The sequence below is a fragment of the Ovis aries genome, chromosome 3, assembly GCF_016772045.2.
Source record: "Ovis aries strain OAR_USU_Benz2616 breed Rambouillet chromosome 3, ARS-UI_Ramb_v3.0, whole genome shotgun sequence".
Lineage (NCBI taxonomy): Eukaryota > Metazoa > Chordata > Mammalia > Artiodactyla > Bovidae > Ovis > Ovis aries.
The window spans coordinates 136,739,473-136,757,221 of NC_056056.1; the positions used below are offsets into that span (position 1 = coordinate 136,739,473).

General features: G+C 36.8%; 1 protein-coding gene across 1 annotated transcript in view; it reads right to left on the bottom strand.

Annotated features, from left to right (window-relative positions):
- The window catches only part of SPATS2 (spermatogenesis associated serine rich 2), a 154,919-nt gene that overhangs the window by 19,208 nt on the left and 117,962 nt on the right, over positions 1-17,749 (bottom strand). Inside the window, exons 4-8 of the mRNA XM_027967373.3 lie at positions 15,437-15,545; positions 14,310-14,359; positions 7,059-7,320; positions 5,674-5,853; positions 3,109-3,244 (exon numbers count right to left, since the gene is read on the bottom strand). Coding sequence (XP_027823174.1) covers positions 3,109-3,244; positions 5,674-5,853; positions 7,059-7,320; positions 14,310-14,359; positions 15,437-15,545 — 737 coding nt within the window. The remainder of the gene's footprint in view (positions 1-3,108; positions 3,245-5,673; positions 5,854-7,058; positions 7,321-14,309; positions 14,360-15,436; positions 15,546-17,749) is intronic.

The following is a 17,749-nucleotide window of genomic DNA, read 5'->3' on the forward strand; positions in this document are numbered from 1 at the left end:
GAATGGAATCAGATCCTGTGGCGAAAGTAATCAGCAAACTAAACAATCATGGAGACCGGAGGCTTGTCAAGGCAAAATTGTGATGCTCTACTCTTAGTTCTTTCTTCTTAAGCCAATAATATCTGATGTGATAATAATCCAGGGTAAAGGGTGTGGGGCTTTCTCCCAGAGGGTCAGAAAGAGGAGAAAACAGTTACCTAGAAAAACTTCCAGGGGAAGTCAGAGTTTACGTAACGTGAATTTGGGAGAACTGGTTGGATTTAGATAAGTACAAAGATACAAGAGAGCATTACTAGGTTGGAAAAGTAGCATCAAGGAGTGTATGAAAGAGGAGATGTGTATGTTAAATTCTGAGACAAGTAATCTGGCTGGAGTGAAAATGTATATAAGAAAACCGAAGATTTGACATTAAACTTCTAGCTATAAAACCTGCAAGGGGAAACCGGGGATTCATGACAGCATGGGTAGATGAGCAGATGAATGATCTATTCTAAAGTACTTTTTGGTTCATGGACCATTCTGCACTTTGGTAAAGCAGAGGTCAGCAACTTTCTGGAGGCTTTATGCTACCTCTCTGTTAATTCACTCCCTTCTTCAATTCCACAAAGCAGGAGGACTGAGGCTACCCATTCTCCCTCTGTCTTTTGTCCACTGCGGCATGAAGTACCAGACTAAGTTTGTAAAGAGAAACACAGTTGAATATGACCTCAGGGAATAGCTCCTAGACAAGCAAGAAAATGTATGGATGGTTGGGAGGAAGAGTGGTATAGGTTCTCTATATTCATGAAAACTTCCTCTCACCTTTCAGATTCTTGAAAGTCTTACAAATAAGCAGTATGGACAGTCTCATATCCCCAAATACCAACCTAGCTGCTTGTCTTCCTGTCGTTTTACTTAATTTGGTCCTTTTTTTTTTTTAAAGTCCATTATTAAATGAAAATACCTCCCCAAAGGAGTTATGGTTTAAAAGTTAGTTACCACTTTAATATCTAATAGTTAAGACAGCTTCAATGTTCTAGAAGAAAATTAGAATATATTTCTTCTCCCAAAGATTCTATAATCAAATATATTTGAGAAACAGCATAGTATAGTTCCCTCTTGTAAATTCACAATGCATATTAGCATTAAGCCATCTAGAAGTCCTGTAGTAAAGAAAATTTAAGTATTTTCAAATCTCTTTAACTACTAAACCCTATTTCACCTACAGAACACATATTAATACATTTTAAGATATGAGAATTTTTAAAGTAAGTTTAAAAAACACAAAATTAAAATAAATCAATGATTAATAATAGGGCATAGAAGGGACCGTAGAGTGGGGTGCATTAGGAAGGATGAAAGGAGGCAGAAAAACAAAGACATCTTTTCTACTTTATATTAATGTTGTTGTTGTTGTTGTTCAATCACTCAGTCGTGTCCGACTCTGCGACCCCATGGACTGCAGCATGCCAGGCTTCCCTGTCCATCACCAACTCCCAGAGCTTGCTCAAACTCATGTCCATTGAGTCAGTGATGCCATCCAGCCATCTCATCCTCTGTCATCCCCTTCTCCTCCTGCCTTCAATATTTTCCAGCACCAGGGTCTTTCCCAATGAGTTGGCTCTTCACATCAGGATGCCAAAGTATTGGAGCTTCAGCATCAGTCCTTCCAATGAATATTCAGGACTGATTTCCTTTAGGATTGACTGGTTGGATCTCCATGCAGTCCAAGGGACTCTCAAGAGTCTTCTCCAACACCACAGTTCATAAGCATGGATTCTTTGGTGCTCAGCCTTCTTTATGGTCTAGCTCTCATATCCATACACAACTACTAGGAACATCATAGCTTTGACTATACAGATCTTTGTTGGCAAAGTAATATCTCTGCTTTTTAATATTCTGTCTTGGTCTGTCATAGCTTTTCTTCCAAGGGGCAAGTGTCTTTTAATTTCATGGCTGCAGTCACCATCTGCACTGATTTTGGAGCCCAAGAAAATAAAGTCTGTCACTGTTTCCACTGTTACCCCATCTATTTGCCATGAAGTGATGGGACCAGATGCCATGATCTTAGTTTTCTGAATGTTGAGCTTTAAGCTAATTTTTTCACTCTCCTCTTTCACTTTCATCAAGAGGCTCTTTAGTTCCTCTTCACTTTCTGCCATAAGTGTGGTATCATTTGCATAGCTGAGGTTCTTGATATTTCTCCCAGCAATCTTGATTCCAGTTTGTGCTTCATCCAGCCTGGCATTTCGCATGATGTACTCTGCATATAAGTTAAATAAGCAGGGTGACAATATATAGCCTTGACATACCCCTTTCCCAATTTGGAACCAGTCCATTGTTCTATGTCTGGTTCTAACTGTTGCTTTTTGACCTGCATACAAGTTTCTCAGGAGGCAGGTGAGAGGCAGGCAGGTGAGATTCCCATCTGTTTAAGAAGTTTCCACAGTTTGTTGTGATCCACACAATCAAAGGCTTTAGCCTAGTCAATGAAGCAGAAGTAGATGTTTTTCTGGAATTCTCTTGCATTTTCTATGATCCAACGGATATTGGCAATTTGATCTCTGGTTCCTCTGCCTTTTCTAAATCCAGCTTGAACATCTGGAAGTTCTCAGTTCACGTACTGTTGACGCCTAGCTTGGAGAATTTTGAACATTACTTTGCTAGCATGTGAAATGAGTGCAACTGTGCCATAGTTTGAACATTCTTTGGCACTGCCTTTCTTTGGGATTGGAATGAAAACTGACCTTTTCCAGTCCTGTGGCCACTGCTGAGTTTTCCAAATTTTCTGGCATATTGATTTGTTCAAAAACATCATGCCATGGGTTACAGGTTCCTGGTTTAAAAGACAGACCCTAATGTAAAGGAGCATGACCTACTCTGTAATTATTTGTCCCTTTCCAAACAATATTAACCTTAGGTCCATTCCTAAAGCATGAGTTTCTTTTACCACTCATTCTCACACTGTGACCACAAACAGAATGAAGCAGAAAGCAAAATACAGCATAGGATTTTTAAGTCTTCCTCCATTATGTAGAGTAGTTAAGAGTTAGGAATTAAAGAACTTGGCGAATGGCTAACCATCTTTATCATTTTCGTGCTACTGATACAAAATGCAACTTAACTTACCAGCTCTGCAATTCGGCAAAAGCTTGTTTCATTTTCTTAATAGAAGCATCCATCTCTTCTTTAACTACAACTCGATATCGTGCAAGAGACACTGTGCAGCGCTGGAGGTCTTTCACAGATTTTTCAATATTAGAACCTTGGAAAGAATCCCAATTAAAAAAACAACATAGGTAACTTGAAAACTGGATCTGAATACCTAAGCATTTAACATAACTAACATCTCATAACTAAGAAGGCTTCCTAAATGGCCACCCTCAACAAAAAACTGAATTTTTCATAAAGTATCCTGGCCAAGATGGAGTAATAGGAATTGGATTTACCTTCCTGTCTTAAAAAACTTCACACATACACAAAATATATGAAACAATGGTTTACAGACAATGAACAATGTGCAGTACTTCTTACCACCCTCCACAAGAGCATAGAAACAAAGGAAGTGAGGCCTAAGATTGCCCCAACTTGCTGCCATAAGAGAGTTTCCAGGCTGCAATGCAAGGAGGAGAAATCCTAAGTTGAGTCTGAAAGTCTCCTTGAATTGAGGGGACAGAGTTGAGAGTTCAAAGAGGCCAAGATGGCTAGAATTCTCAGGGCAGAACAGTAAAGAGGAGAAAGCTACACAGCAGTGAAAAAACTGTACAAAGATCCACAGAGGATTCTGAGTGCATGCATACGTAGAACCACCCCAAAGAGGGAAAAGAACCACTGGAAAGGAGCAGGGGGAATAATCCTGAGGGCTCACCCAGACCAGGAATAGTCTATGCTCACACCAGCATAGTGGGGCGCCAGGTAGAGCTCTTAGAGGGGCGCTGCCTCAGTAATTAGCTTGAGACTAAAGGCTGCTCTATTTCTACTAACAAAGCTTAAGTAAGCGAGCAGACTGTTTCCAAATAACAGTTCCAGAACAAATCACAAGAATATTTAAAGAAATACAAAAATATCTAGCAATCAACAAAGCAAAATTCACAATGTCTGGCATCCAATAAAAAAATTACTAGAGGCAGAAAAATATGATCTATAATGAAAGGAAAAATTAATTAACAGAAACAGGTGCAGAAATGACAAAGATGTAGAATAAAGTTGGTAAGGACATCAAAACAGCTAATATAATCAAATATCACATGTTCAAGAAGGTGGAGGAATAGTATAATCTATTAAGGAGAGACATGGAAGATATTTAAAAAGATTCCAACAGAACCTCTGGAGATGAAAAAAAAAACCAGAGATGAAAAATACACTGAATTGGATTAACAACAGATTAAAAACTTAGAGAAAAAAGATTAATAAATTTGAAGACAGCAATTTTAGAAACTATCCATAATGAAGTGAAACACAGAGAGAAAAAGACTGAAAAAAGAATCCAAAATGAAAAACTATTTGAGTAGGTACCAAATTTTCAAAACTCCCTACATAACAGGATTTAGTAGAATACAATTCACCATGTAGATATTACAAAACTGATAAAGTTCTCTCTTGATAGTACAGTCTGAATCATTGTAACTGGGTAAGTCAACACTGTAGATAAAGATGAAGTATATTTACCTACCCAATATATTTTAACCAGTTTCTGAGAATTCTATTATAACCTTTTTACATTCACCAATGTCAAAGTTATTACAACTTGTAGTTAGAATAACTGATCTAACAAATTTATAAAGTGCCAAGAGACAGATTTTCAATCTTTAATTTAAATCCTTCTTCATCTCAAAGAGATTTCTTTTAAAATCTACCTAAAAGCTTTCAAGCACTGTTTCTTTATTTTTGCTTGACTAAATATTCTCAGACTTGCCTTTCTGGACAAGTTGAGGGCTCTGTTAGAAAGATGAAAAAGGAGAGCCTCAATAATTAAATTTGGCTCATGTGGTATAAATAATTCAATACAGAGCTACAGGTTACAAGTGTCTTTTACATTTCTCTGTTTCATTTGTTCAGGTAAGTGGACTGCCATCCTTAAATGGACGACAGAAGGGCTATTATCTCTATCTAATTATTGGCTAATTATTTAAAATAACTATTATAGCTAAAAAAAAAAAAACAAAAAAACCCAGCAAATGGCTACCATCAATCAATGCTAAGTATTTACTTAAGAGAAAATGACCTTGTTTAAAGCTACAGTCTGATAGGTATTAGTAAAAGCATGAAGTTGAGAAGAGAAATTAAAATATTTCTTCAAAATATCATTTCAGAGATGGCAAAGCTTTTTACTGTTATTATCAACCAGGAGTTAAAAATGAAGGAAAGAGCACAGACATGTTGCAATAAAGCAAATAAAATGAAGGTTAATGTTATCAAAAACACCATGCTAGCCACAGAGTTTGACCCCCATTCACAAAAAAAAGGATCACTACTGTTGTCTCAAGACTGTAAGGCATTACACTACTATCAGACTCCAACTGTGTACACAAAACTGGGGAAAGGCTGGATGGTCATGGATAGTCACTGACTGGAAATGTATTACCTGCTCCCCCTTCTGAAACCTTATTTATGAGAGCAAAGAGATGATTTGCCCTCTTTAGCTAAAAACACAGATTCTCTTTGCTTTCTCTCAAAGGAAGATCTTTGACTTACCAAGCTTTTTATTGGTGGAAGAGAGGGGAACATCTTCCATGCTTAGATTTGAAAGCTGAGGTCCTACAGTAGTTCTTGAGAGAGACTTGGCAGCATTCCTGTTTTGTTGAGAATTCTGAGTAGAGTGCATAGTCAAAGATCTGGACTCGAAATCAGAGACACCATTCTCCAGCATGGATCCTGTCAAATAAAGAGGCCAGTATTTTAGAGTAGAGTTTAGGGGTAAATCAAGGAGTCTTTAAGTTTACACGAAGTAAAAAGGCAAAAGTGCAGCAAAACAAAGCCTCTTAAAAGGTTGTGAATAGAATCAACTGACAAAGCAGGACAAAGAGCAGAGCCAGTGAGGCCGTGAGCATCATTTGGCTTAGCCCAAGGAGGCACACTAACTGAAGAGGAGGGTTCTTTGTCAACCCCTCTCCAGACAGGCTAGCTTATTTCCTGTACCTTGTTAACTTCCTTGCAGTTCTGGGTACAAGGAAGTGAAGAGTCAATATCACCACCTTCTGACAAGCTTCTGTTAAGTTATGCTGAGAAAAAGATTTCTACACTGTCCCAGGGAAAGAAAGAAGAGTTTCAAAAGCTTTAGGAAATGGAAACGGCAAAGAGTTAGGAAATAAAGGAAAGCTAGTTCAGAAAAAAATAGAAGTCACTGACTATCTTTGGTTTGTTTGAGGTGCTATGTTTTTTTCTAAGTCTTTGTATGTGCGTGTGTGTGCTCAAACTAATCAATAAATAAAAACATCTGAAATGTACAGTATAATTTAAAAAATGGCATTACATGTATAAAGCCAGCAGCAATAGAGCAAGGGAAACTGGTTTAACAAACAAGTAACTAAAAAGCCTATTTTTAAAAGTATATTCCCAATATCTTTTCAGTGCTCATCAAAACGGTTAATGAAAAATGTACAAGCTATCTGAATTTACAACTAATACTAATCTTAATTCTTTATTAAAAAACAAATGTGAGACTATAACAACCAACAGTCTACTTCTAATGAAAGCCATAGGATTACAGTTATGCTTATATATTCCTTATTGTGTTGAGTCTTGGAATTATAACATCAATATCAACTCATGATCATCATTTCCTTTAATAAATGTGCAGTTAAAAAACATCTAAGGTCACCTTCTGTAATCTCTAAGTATTACAGAACTATTAAATTAGATTTCCACAAGGCTGATTTAGACTAAAATTAAAATATGAAACAAAGGAATAAGAATTATATTTTTCTAGGCCCTTGAAAATTACCAAATGTGACTCTTTCACATAAGAAGTAACAAAATAAAAAAACTAACTAGATTTAATTTATTGATTGCTTTCTCAGCCAAGAAGCCCCTGTATTTTTCAGTAGAATGGAACTTTCCAAGGACCTGTTAATACTCACCTGTTCTATCGAGCATTTCTGATGTGGCAGACTCAGGATCCTCCAGTTCTCTGGCTTCTATTGAAAGTGTCTCCATACCTTCACTGAGTGAGTCTACAGACTCAGTATCATTGATGGCACCGTTGACATGATAACCATTAATACCACCTTTCTCTGAGGAGGGCGCAGATTGTTCCTCTTGAATGGAAACCGACTTACTGGAATCTGGGATACTGTTACTTGGTTCTGCTGCAGGTTTTGGCTTGCTTTTCTTCTTTTTATTCTAATGGTTATTAAAGATTTGAAAAAAAAAAAAAAACAAAAGAAAAAGAAGACCCCCGACAATCCAGAGAGGTAACACCAGCTACCCAAAGGCAACCAATGTTACCAATTTCTCATTTGCTCTTCCAGAAACTGAATACTATTTTTATATGTCAAACCACTGACTAAAATAACTATATAAAATACTTTAGATAAACTCAAACACATAAAAATAAAACAGCAAAGCATTAAAAACCCACTATAAGAAAAATCAAAAGATAAACTACAAAATGTGAGAAAAATATGTGTAATATATACAAACAAACAAATAGAGAGAGCTCTTAAACAAACAAAATAATAATCCAATAGAAAAACTGGTGTAGCTATAAACATGGAATGAAGTGAAACTTCAGTTTAATAAAGATAAATTAAATCTGCATTGCAGAGGATTTTGCATCAGAAATCTGTCTCCTCACCTAGACAACAATTACACTGGCAGAATCTGTCTAACTATTTTGGAACTCTGGAGTCTACTGAAGGCTTATAATTTCCAGGAGAAGGCTTGGATGATAAATTGCAGTTAGTCAATTTCAGTCAATTTCAGTTCTGAGCACAGTAGCAGATACTCACCCCCCACCCCCAGTTAGGGAACAGGCAGCCGTGCACCTGTTCTTGGAGCAGCTGGCACATAGCTTGCTGGAGTCAGGGTAGGGAAAAAGAACCCTGTCCTCCAAATATCTGGGAGCTGTGTTGTGGTCACTGACTGCTGCCTCTCACTACAAAGGTACAGACAGGCAGGCAGCCACTGATGCTGCACCTCCTCCCACTGTTGCAAGCCCCTCCCCCTCTGGCTGAAGTTTAATTCCTTTAGGGGAGTTAAAGCGGTGGTGCCCTTCTTCCCCACTTCATTTTTCTTTATTCCCTTTCTGGAGACAGACATCAAAGACTAGGACATTCAAAAACAACTGTATATACAGAAAAAAAATTGAAAGTAATCATGCATGCTCAGGGAAAAGCACAGACAAGATCTGATAAGACCTTAAGTTTACACCTTAGGCTGACCCTTGGTACAAAGACAGCTTACAACAATTTTAAAATATAGTAATAACAAAAAACAGCAAACCTGGAGAAAGAAGGAGAATCTGGTTTCCAGAGTTATCAAATTATTAGATTCAAATGTCTAGCTTTCAGCAAATCACAAAGAACACACAAAAAAATAAGAAAGTATGGCCAATACAAAGGAAAAGAATAAATCAATAGAAACTTTCCCTGAGAAAGACTTGTTGGGAGATACATTAAAGACTTTATTTTTTTTCATCCAAACATTAATTTTAATTAAGTAAACATGGATTCTTACTATGTTTCCATAAAGAGGATTTTTTTTACTCAAACGCCTAGTGCATTTTTGGGCTTCCCTGGTGGTTCAGTGGTAAAGAATCCACCTGCCAACATAGGAGACATGATCTCTGGTCCGGGAAGATCTCACATGCTATGGAGCAACTAAGCCTGTGCACCCCAACTACTGAGCCTGTGCTCTAGAGCCTGGGAGCCGCCAACCACTGAGCCCACATGCTGCAACTACTGAAGCCCACATGCCTAGAGCCCATGCTTAACAACAAGAGAAGCCACTGCAATGAGAAGCCTGCACAATACAACTAGTCCCTGCTGGCTGCAGAGTACGAAAGAGCACAAAACAGAGTAGTCCCTGCTTTCCGCAACCAGAGAAAAGCCCACCGGCAACGAAGACTCAGTACAACCAACCCCACCCCACAATATGAAAACAAAAAAGCTGCCTCAAAGGTGTTCAAAGAGCTAAAGGAAAGTGTGGGGAAGGTCAAGCAAACAAAGTATGAACAAAATGGAAATATTAATTAAGAGACAGAAAAAGAAGCTAAATCTAAAAAAGAAATACAAACTGAAATTCTGGAGCTGAAAAGTACAGTAACTTAAATTAAAAAAAAAAATCACTGAAGGGATTCAAACGGAGATCTGAGAAGTCAGAAGAAAGAACCAATGGGTTTGAAGATAGCACAACTGAAATTACTGAGTTTGAGGAAGAGAAAAAAGACTGAAGAAAAGTGAAGAGCCTAAGGGATCTGTGGGGCTCCATCAAGCAAACCAACATATGCGTTGTATAAACTGGAGAAGGAGAGGAGGAAAAGGGAAGAAAGAAAGTATAAAGAAATAATGGCTGAAAACTTTCCAAATTTGATGAAAGACATGACTATAAACATCCAAGAAGCTTAACAACCTCCAAGAGATGATGAAACACGCTGTAATCAAACTTCCAAAAGATAAAGAAAGAATCTAGAAAGCAGCAAGAGAGAAGTTACTTATCACACACAAGAGATCATTAATGAGATTAGCAGATTTCTCATCAGAAACATAGGAGGCCAGAAGGCAGTAGGCAGATATATTCAAATGCTAAAAGAAAAAAAACAAAAAAACAAAAAAAACCCATCAACCTCAAGAATCCTCTATGTAGCTAAACTGTCTTTCAAACACAGGGATAAACTGACATTCCTAGATAAACAAAGAGGAGAGAGTTCATGACTACCAGACCTGCCCCGCCAGAAATATAGGAGGCCTGAAACATGAAGTGAAAGAACACTAGATGGTAATCTGAAGGCATACAGAGAAATAAAGAACTTGACAGAGTTTGTGCAATTACAAAAGCTAGTATTATTATAACAATGGTTTGTAACTGTACTTTTTGTTTTCTACATGGTTTAGAAGACTAATACAACAAAACCAAAAGCTGGTTCTTCATAAAAACAAAGTTGACAAAAGTTTAGCTAGATGGACTAAGAAAAAAGTGAGAAGACTCAAATTATTAAAATAAGAAAGTGGGTACATTACTATTGATTATAAGAGAATATTATGAACAATCATATACCAACAAATTACATAACCTAGATGAAATTGTTCAAATTCCTAGAAACACAAAACCTACCTATACTGTCATGAAGAAATAGAAAATCTAACTAGTTAGGAGACTAAATCACGAATCAAAAATCTCCTGACAAAGAAAATCCCTAGCTTCACTAGTGAATTCTACCGAACATTTAGTCTTGCCAAACTTAAAAAAAAAAAAAAAAAAAGGCTGCTGAAGAGAACGGAACAATATCTAACTCACTCTATGAGTTCAGCATTACCCTGATACTTAGACAAAGACATTAGCTGAAAACTACAAAGCAATATCCCTTATGAACACTGATGCAAAAATTCTCAACAAAATAGGACCAAACCAAATTTAGCAACATACTAAAATAATTATATTCCATGACCAAACAGGATTTATTCCCTGAATGCAAGAATGGTTCAACTTAAGAAAACTGATCAATGTAATACACCATATTAACAGAAAGAAGGGGAAAAAAGCCACATGATCATCTTAACTGATGCAGAAAAAACATGTGACAAAATTCAAATATCCTTTCATGATAAAAACACTAAAAAAGGCAAAAAAAAAACTAGGACTAGACAGAAACTACTTCAACATAATAAAAGACATATATGAAAAACCCACAGGGAACAATGGTCAGAGAGGAGAGCTTTTCCTCAAAGATCAGGAACAAGGCAATGATGCCCACTTTTGCCATTTCTATTCAACACAGTACTGAAAGTTGTAGCCAGTGCAATTAAGAAAGAAAAAGAAATAAAAGGCATCCAAGCAAGAAAGGAAAAAGTAAAATATGTTTGCAAAAGATATGATCTTATATATAGAAAACTTTAAAGATTACACACACACACACACACACACACAGAACAATTCAGCAAAGCAGCAGGATACAGTTAACACACAAAAATCAGTTGTACTTCTATACCTTAACAATCTGAAAAGTAAATTATAAAATGATTCAATTTATAATAGCATAACTAAATAGAAACACCTTATATATTTATGAATTAGAAGACTTAATATTAAAATGTCAATACTACCCAAAGTGATCTACAGATTCAATGCAATCCATAACAAAATCCCAATGATATTTTTTGCAGAAACAGAAAAACCCATCTTAAAATGCATATGCACCTTCAAGGGACCAAAACAACCCTGATTGTCATAGTAAGTGAAATAAGTCAGACAGAGAAGGACAAATATCATATGATATCGCTTACATGTGCAATCTAAAAAAAAAAAGGACACAAACGTATTTACAAAAGAAAAACAGACTCAAAGACATAGAAAACAAGTTCATCGTCACCAAAAGGGGACGGGGCTGGGAGGGGAGGGATAAATTGTATGTTTTGGACTAAAATATACACACTATTATATATGAAAAGATAATCAACAAAGACCTACTGTTGGGAACTATATCATATCTTCTAATAACCTATAATGGGCTTCCCTTGTGGCTCAGCTGGTACAATGGAAAAGAATCTAAAAAAATTTATGTATGTGTGTGTATATAACTGAATCACTTTGCTGTACCCCTGAAATTAACACAACATTGTAAATCAACATGTCAATAAAAAATGTAAAGAAAAATAGGAACAAAACAGGGAGACTCATACAACCTAATTTCAAAACTTACTACAAAGCTACACTAATCAAAACAGTGTAGTAGTAGTGTAAAGACAGATGTATAAGGGACTTGCCTGGGGGCCCAGTGGTTAAGATTCTGCCTCCACTGTGGAGAGCAGGGGTTTGATCCGTGGTCAGGGAACTAAGATCCCACAAGCCATGCAGAGTGACCAGAAAACTTATAAAAGACAAACACAGAGACAATGAAATAGAATAAAGAGCCTAGAAGTACACTCTCCCATATATGGCTTCAATGATTTTTGCCAAAACTATTCAATGGAGAAAGGACAGTCTTTTCAACAAATAATGCTGGAAAAACTGGAATCTCCACATATAAAAGAATAAAGTTGGACTTTAACCTGAAACATAGCACAAAAATTAACTCAAAATGGATCAAACCTAAATGTAAGACCTAACTCAATAAAACTTAGAAGAAAATGATGTAGGACAAAAGCGTCACGATATTGGATTTGGTAAGGATTTCTTAGAGATGACACCAAAGGCACAGTAAACAAACAAAAACAGACAAACTGGACTTCATGAGAAAGAAGACAATCCACAGAATGTGAGAAACTATTTGCAATCATATATCCAGTAAAGGATTTTTCCTTTCCACAATTCTCATTTCTCCTTTTCTTAATTACTTTCTCCCATGTGAGCTGGCTAAGTTTTCATGCCACTGTCCTATGCATGTAATACCTATCCCCAGTAATCGTTCATGATCATATCCTATTGAACTAATCCCAACAGTTAACTGGATGTGATTTGGGTATTTGGGATTGCCAAACTGAAGCCATTTTTCTTTCTCAAAATTGTAAGAAATTTATGTATCTCCAACACATACTTCCCTAGCTTTGTGCACATATTACATTACTAATAACCTATTATCCTTGGCCAATAAATTAATAAATCAGAATACGCACAGTTACTTAGGTTTGGTGAAAGCAATGGGAAAAAGTTAAGAAAATATTCAAAGCTACAGGTATAGAGAGCTTCAGGGGAATCTGTGGTAGTATTAAGTTCTTAGAAAAAGTTCTCAAGGGTCATTGGAGCCAAGCCTGTTTTCTTTTTTTTCCCAAGTCTGGTTTAATTAAGACTCAGCAGAAATCCTAATGAAGTGATTTAGAGTCATCAAGAAACTATTCCAGAACTCCAGCACTAACCTAATACAGACCCCAAAGAGATTTCATAGAGATACTTGATTCAAATTCACACTTCAAGCACTTCCTAAAGGAACTAGATTTAGAGTAAAGAGCTATGGGAAGCATGATGAGGTTAGCTAGTATCCTTTAGGGAAAGCATTTTTGGTTTCAAGTGGATAAGGAGAACTGATATATCAGATATTGTGTTAAACACTTGAGGAGACATTACTTTGTCAACAAAGATCCATCTAGTCAAAGCTATGGGTTTTTTTAGTAGTCATGTATGGATGTGAGAGTTGGACTATAAAGAAAGCTGAGGGCCAAAGAATTGATGGTTTTGAACTGTGGTGTTGGAGAAGACTCTTGAGAGTCCCTTGGATTGCAAGAAGATCCAATCAGTCCATCCTGAAGGAAATCAGTCCTGAATATTAATTGGAAGGACTGATGCTGAAGCTGAAACTCCAATATTTGGCCACCTGATGCAAAGAACAGACTCATCTGAAAAGACCCTGATGCTGGGAAAGATAAAAGGCGGGAGGAGATGGGGACAACAGAGGATGAGACAGTTGGATGGCATCACCGACTCGACAGACATGAGTTTGAGTGAGCTCTAGGAGTTGGTGATGGACAGGGAGGCCTGGCGTGCTGCAGCCCATGGGGTTGCAAAGAGTTGGACACGACTGAGCAACTGAACTGAACTGAAATACTTGCAGTTGTCAATATTATTTTCCTATTTTAGAGACGAGCAAACTAAGGCTCACTAGGGTTAAACAATATTCCCAGGAAATAAAACCAGTAAGTAGTAGAATAGGATATAAATCCAGTTTTGACTGATTCCACAGTCCAAGTACCTTCTATTATCTTCTAATATCTCCCTGAACTAGACCATCAGACCCCTCTGCATAGCTAACAGTAGCAAAGCCTCTCTTTAGGCTTTAAGCTAAAGCTGATTAATATCAGAGATTACAATACAAGTGGTCTGACTTAAAAATCTGAACTATTTTAACTGATGTATGATATGAATGATGTTGAAAACCCCTGGAATGGGTCACTTTCTCTAGAGGAGCTCTGCTGTCCTTGACATGATCTTGTTTCATCCCTGCCTAATATTAATACACTCTCTGCAACTGCATGGCAGAGTAATTCTGCTTCCTGCCTGAAATCACATGGAGGAGACTGGGTACTCTATGTACATAGCAGTGTTACAATGTCCTGGAAGAAAACTTTTCTTAGCCAGGTAAACTGAAGATGCATATGTAAATCTTTCAATATTTCTGCAGAGCTTAATTTTTTTATAATACAAATACTGATATCACACTTTTAAGTTTAATTCATTCTTACCTTTTTCTTGCCTGTTACTGTCCATTCTTTGAGTACTTCACTGGCACTACCTGTAAGAGAAACCAATCACAGATTTTTTTCTCCCAGCACTGGCATGCTCAAGCAGAAATTTGTGTCCCTGTAACTGCTGGAAAGTCTCCCTCTCCCAATAGGAAAAGTGATGGTTCAGGTATCTAAGCTAATGTAATGATAATCATATCATGCTTACCTTTTAGAATACCTGCCCATTTAGATCTCCCTTCTCCATTTAATTTTTTGAGTAAGTTCTTCCAGGAAGAGACTAATGTAGCCTGACCACTTTGAAGCTTCTTTTTATCTATGTAGCTTTGACCAAATACAAAGAGGACTGGTTTCAGCCCAAGTATGGTGTCCCCTTTCCTCCAGATTACATACCACCTGGTTACATTGTTTCAGAGAGAACTGTCTGCCACCCTAAACCCAAATACTAACATTATAAAAAAATATGATGATAAAGAAAAACCTTACAGTATTTGAACTTGTTTATTCTATACTGGCAAATTCAGAAAAGTAGAAAGAGGGAGATCTATTTTGATATCACTGTCACTGTTCAATGAAAGAGACAACTTCAGACAGTTTTCCCAAACAAGTTATGTTGAAAGAATTTTGTAAAATGCTCCTCAACTCTATAAAATCAGAAGGTTTGACTAAGCATCCATTTTTTGTATGGTAGATAAGGAAACTCAAACCCATATATTTAAATCACTTGTCAGAGCCCGAAAAAGAATACTGAGTCCCTAAATCTGTCATCTGTAGCTGAGCCACTAGACCACTGCTCTGTCATTGCTTCTTAAATTCTTATTCAAGCCAACTCCAGTCAAGTCTCTTATACCACTGGCTACCTAATTTCTTCTTAACTGTCATTAGAAAACGTAATGAATAAAATGATGGAGTCTTCTCTGCTTGTCTCTTATTCCAGGTATCATATAGCTTATGAATGAATTACTTCTAGGGCTGAAACAAGGAGCTTTAAAAGATATCTTTAAAAATCGCACAGGGCCTGCTATATCATCTATAAAATACCAGGCTGCAGAATAAATGTTATAGAAATTTGAAGCAACTTCTAGTTGAACAAATATGAACTTATAAAAATATTGAGCTAGGGTTACCTTCCATGAATGCTTGTACTGTTTTGTCCACACAATTATCAAAGTGTTGCAAAACCAGGATAATTTCATTGTTACTCTTATTGGGAACTATTGCGCGCACTGCATTTATCTGAAAAAGAAGATAAGGTCATTTAATTCTAATTATCAGTAGATCAGTTGGAAACTGAGGTCTATTACAGAGAATAACAGTAAGGGTACCACTTCATCTTTAACAAGGTGCACCACATCACTTTAGTATCAGTGAGAGTACATACAACCATCTCACTGTGATGAATAATAGGGGAATGATGCCAGCACATAAAAAATTAAAACTTAGAAAAAGCAGAACATTTGCAGAAACAGAGGATTTGTGCCAGATCTTATTTCAGGGTGGTTTAATTCAGGAATCAGGTATTAATTTAGCATCAACATTTCCTCATTTTTAGCATATTATACAGAAAGGAGCAAAGTTTAACAAACCACCAAAATAGAACACCAATAATAACTTAGATTTTTGTATAGCATTTTTTAAACATTTATTTCATATCATTTAATTGTATAATAATGCTATAAATATCATTTAAATTATTATAAATTATTTCAGGTATATAAAACATAATGAACACTCACTATGACACCCAGTTTAATAAAACAAAATACATGCAGTTGAAGTGCCCATGAAGCTTTTCATAAACCCTTTTTCCCTCCTCTCCAGAGAGATTTCTACCTTGAATTTGGTGTTATTTCGATATTTGTTTTTATACTTTTATGATGTATGTCTGTATCCAAGGGTAAGACATATTATTGTCTGTATTACATGTCATATCATACGTATCTATTTTTAATTTGCTTTTGCATGTAACATTGTTTTTTAGATTTTTCATGTTGATAAATGTATCTCATTATTATTTATCAGCTATTTATTTTAACTGCTAAATAGCATTTCCATTGTGTGAATATAGCCAATTTAATCATTTTTCTGTTGATAGACATTTATATTCTTTCCAGTGTTTGGCTACTATGAAAAATGCCACAGTAAATATTCCTACGCTTATGGTTATTTACTGAATGCTTATGACAATGCTTAGCAAATTGTTAAAAAAAAGAAAACAAGTCTTCAGTGAACAGTGAGAGGATGTCTCTATTGTATATATAATCACTAGTAGAATTTCTGAACAGTTCAGTTCAGTTCAGATGCTTAGTCATGCCCAACTCTTTGCGACCCACTGGACTGCAGCATACCAGGCCTCCCTGTCCATCACCAACGCCGGGAGTTTACTCAAACTTAAGTCCACTCAGTCAGTGATGCCATCCAACCATCTCATTCTCTGTCATCCCCTTCTCCTTCCGTCTTCAATCTTTCCCAGCATCAGGGTATTTTCAAATGAGTCAGTTCTTCGCATCAGGTGGCCAAATATTAGAGTTTCAGCTTCAGCATCAGTCTTTCCAATGAATACTCAGGACTGATTTCCTTTAGGACGGACTGGTTGGATCTCCTTGCAGTCCAAGGGACTCTCAAGAGTTTTTTCCAACACCACAGTTCAAAAGCATCAATTCTTTGGCACTCAGCTTTCCTAATAGTCCAACTCTCACATCCATACATGATACTGGAAAAACCATAGCCTTGACTAGATGGACCTTTGCTGGCAAAGTAATGTCTCTGCTTTTTAATATGCTATCTAGGTTGGTCATAGCTTTTCTTCCAAGGAGCAACCATCTTTTAATTTCATGGCTGCAGTCACTATCTGCAGTGATTTTGGAGCCCTCCAACATAAGGTCTCTCACTGTTTCCATTATTTCCCCATCTATTTGCCATGAAGTGATGGGACCAGATGCCATGATCCTAGTTTTCTGAATGTGGAGTTTAAAGCCAACTTCTTCACTCTCCTCTTTCACTTTCATCAAGAGGCTCTTTAGTTCTTCTTTGCTTTCTGCCATAAGGGTGGTGTCATCTGTGTATCTGAGGTTATTGATACTTCTCCCGGCAATCTTGATTTCAGCTTGTGCTTCTTCTAGCCCAGTGTTTCTCATGATGTACTCTGCATATAAGTTAAATAAGCAGGGTGACAATATACAGCCTTGACGTACTTCTTTCCCAATTTGGAACCAGTCTGTTGTTCCATGTCCAGTTCTAACTGTTGCTTCCTGACTTGTACACAGCTTTCTCAAGAGGCAGGTCAGGTGGTCCAATATTCCTATCTCTTTCAGAATTTTCCAGAGTTTGTTGTGATCCACACAGTCAAAGGCTTTGGCATAGTCAATAAAACAGAAGTAGATGTTTTTTTTGGAATTCTCTTGCTTTTTCAATCATCCAACGGATGCTGGCAATTTGAC